At 45.6% G+C, this 2,824-nt stretch overlaps 1 protein-coding gene across 1 annotated transcript in view; it reads right to left on the bottom strand.

The window, feature by feature from the left end:
- Positions 1 to 6: 6 nt before the first annotated feature.
- Positions 7 to 2,824, bottom strand: part of LOC104963003 (low-density lipoprotein receptor-related protein 1) — a gene marked incomplete at its 3' end in the record, with an annotated part of 90,260 nt that continues 87,442 nt past the window's right edge. Inside the window, exons 82-90 of the mRNA XM_010791549.1 lie at positions 2,468 to 2,641; positions 2,156 to 2,317; positions 1,833 to 2,016; positions 1,611 to 1,718; positions 1,428 to 1,501; positions 1,217 to 1,310; positions 1,039 to 1,077; positions 149 to 293; positions 7 to 57 (exon numbers count right to left, since the gene is read on the bottom strand). Of these exons, the coding sequence (XP_010789851.1) occupies positions 7 to 57; positions 149 to 293; positions 1,039 to 1,077; positions 1,217 to 1,310; positions 1,428 to 1,501; positions 1,611 to 1,718; positions 1,833 to 2,016; positions 2,156 to 2,317; positions 2,468 to 2,641 (1,031 nt within the window). The remainder of the gene's footprint in view (positions 58 to 148; positions 294 to 1,038; positions 1,078 to 1,216; positions 1,311 to 1,427; positions 1,502 to 1,610; positions 1,719 to 1,832; positions 2,017 to 2,155; positions 2,318 to 2,467; positions 2,642 to 2,824) is intronic.

Genomic DNA, 2,824 nt, shown 5'->3' with positions numbered 1-2,824 from the left:
GCTGTTGTGTGCTCCCATGTACAGAGTGGCGTATACTGGGTTCGTGAAGTTGGTGGGCTGGAAAAAGGCAAAACATCATGCATTAGATATTATAAATAGAGACTACAACATATTCATATACATACATGTATGTGCTATTTCTCTGTACCTTGTCTGGGTCCAGCGTGAAGTGTGCGTCTAGCAGCTCCCCAGCATCGTCTTCTGGCTCGCCCTCGTAGATCTTGTAGGCGGGGTTTCCAATTTCAACATTCATTGCTCCGTTTGTCATCCTTTGGTGCTGGAAGCCCTTAGCCCTACGCAAAATATGAAAAGCACAGTCATATATTTTTTCTTATTGAAGGTTTTTAAAGCCTTAACAGTGCAAGCGGGGGAACAGCCACATAATAAGGGGAGGGACGAGGCATCACATGACTCCCACCACCATCCAGGCTGAGGGAACTAAGCCACAGCACAGGCGCCGACACAAACTCAGCATTCATGTAGCCCATGACAGATCCAGACTCAGAGGACCTGGATACAGGATTGTTTATGTACACACTATTTTTAGGACCACAATAGATCCCCCAAAGTATGCTACGAATACCGGCATTATCTTTGGTCTCTAACTGTAAGTACATGCTAGATTCACATGTTCCAATCCGAGCTTTATAGAATGCTGACACACTGTCCAGCTCTCAATATGAGAGACAAAACCACAATACAAACCACAGCACACAGTACAGTAAGTACAATATGGCAAAATATGATGGACAACAGTATGACAGATCTACAGCACTGGCTAGTGCATGGACAGATCTATTCAATGCATCTTTTCAATAGATCTGACATTGAGCCAGTCTGAAGAGGGCATTCAAAAGGAGATACTGTAGGAGAAGGATGAACTACAGCTCCCATTCACATCTGAGAGAATGGCACAACATCTACCACAGGACCAAACACTGCACAGCAAACCAAGACGTATGAGTACAAGAGAGGCAGAGAGAGAGAGCTTCAGGATGCAGAACTGAATGAGGAAAGTGAAACCCTGGCAACCGTTACCGCAAGCGTCTGGAGCCGGTTTTGCCGAGCCGACTAGACCTGAGGAGCAGAGGAGATGCCATTACAGAGAGGAGAGGGAGAGGGCAGACCAAAGAAGGGAGAGAAAGGAAGAACGAGAGAATTTAAAGTCAAAAAGGGGTTTCTACTGTCTCTTCTTTTGAATGAAAACGTTACTCACCCTCTCATCCTTCTTCTATACCAGAACAACGCTCCTGCAGCCAGCAGAACCAGTAGCAACAGCAGCAGCACGGGTATCACTATGGAGGCTGTGCCTACAAACACAAACAAACAAACAAACAAACAAACAAACAAACATAAGAACCGTGCATTGAGAATATTATCTCATTCCGTGAAATGATATTAATGATGTCAAGGGAGTGTATACGTACGTCCACCTGAACCTGAGGAACTGTCACTGCTGGATATGGACTCACAGCGATGCCCCGCCCACCCAGGTGAACATCTACACACACAAACACACACTCAAAGTGAGATATGCATGCATGCAATCATACATTGGATATTTTCACACTCAATTAATGACATTTATGAGTGAAAACGCCGCTCCTCACCTGCACTCTGGTAGGCGTGTGATGGTGTTTATAGAGCACTGTCCATTAGCACAGTACTCATTTGTATCACATGTGTAACAGCTGGGCTGGACTCTTCCATCTGTGCAGCTGAAGAAGACAGACACACATTGTGAGTAGCAATGAAGAAGAACTAGACAGCTTTGCACATGTAGGTTTGTTTGTGTGCGTGTCTGTTTGTGTTGAGTAGAGAATGTGTCTTACCGGCACGTGAAGTCTCCTGTAGATGTAAACCCGTTGCTAGGGATGCAATCACCGTCACGACAATAGTGACACCTGTCCACCTCACATGTGCTGCCACTGTACTGAGGCAGACAGCGGCACAGTTTGGAGCCACTTTCACTCTGAAGACAAGTGCCTTTGTTCAGGCAGTGGCCCTCACAGCTTCCTGCTCACACACATACACGCAAACATGTAAGTGCAATGCCTAGCAGCCACATGATAATCTATAAGAGCGACTCCATTTGCATCAAAAGTATTTGAACATTGTTAAACTTGCATGTCTGCTAGATAGTAGGAGCACTCACTGTACTGGCACTGGTCACCCAGGAAGTCAGTTGGGCAGCTGCAGGTCGGCTGGTTTCCGGCACTAACTGTACAGTTTCCTCCATTGTTGCAGTAATCCCTACAGGTGTGCAGGTTACAGTTTGGCCCTGTAAAGCCTTTCAGGCACCGACAGGTAGGAGAACCTGAGGAAGCAAGTATTGTTACACTACCGTGCCAACAGAGACATAACACCTGCAAAGCCCTATTTTAGCCTATATTATTTTTATTTACGATGCACAAAAAAAAAATAGATAACATAATGGCAAAACCAGATTGCAATGTCAATATCTTACCTGTAGGGGAAGGTGTGCATATGCCTCCATTCTTGCAGAAGTCCCTGCACTGGTCTATCTCACATCTTTCTCCTCCATAGTTAGGCTGGCAGCGACATTTGGGCTGCTTGTGGGCATTCAGGGTACAGCTGCCACCGTTCAGACACTGGACCAAGCAGGGGCCACTGGGAGGAGCTGCAGGGGTGATGTTTTTCAGTCATACAGAATGAGTTCAGATCCCAGTGTGTGTATACGTTACAAGTGGGGATGGACCTAACACAAGTATTTTTTTAAGTAAAAGCATCAATCTGCTGCGCTTTGAGAGCTAAAATTAAGAGATCTATGGAATACATCCTCAACCACCCATATAGAAACAGA

This window comes from Notothenia coriiceps, unplaced genomic scaffold (genome assembly GCF_000735185.1).
Source record: "Notothenia coriiceps isolate Sejong01 unplaced genomic scaffold, NC01 NC01_scaffold00035485, whole genome shotgun sequence".
Classification (NCBI taxonomy): domain Eukaryota; kingdom Metazoa; phylum Chordata; class Actinopteri; order Perciformes; family Nototheniidae; genus Notothenia; species Notothenia coriiceps.
This window is presented reverse-complemented; position numbering and strand designations above follow the sequence as displayed.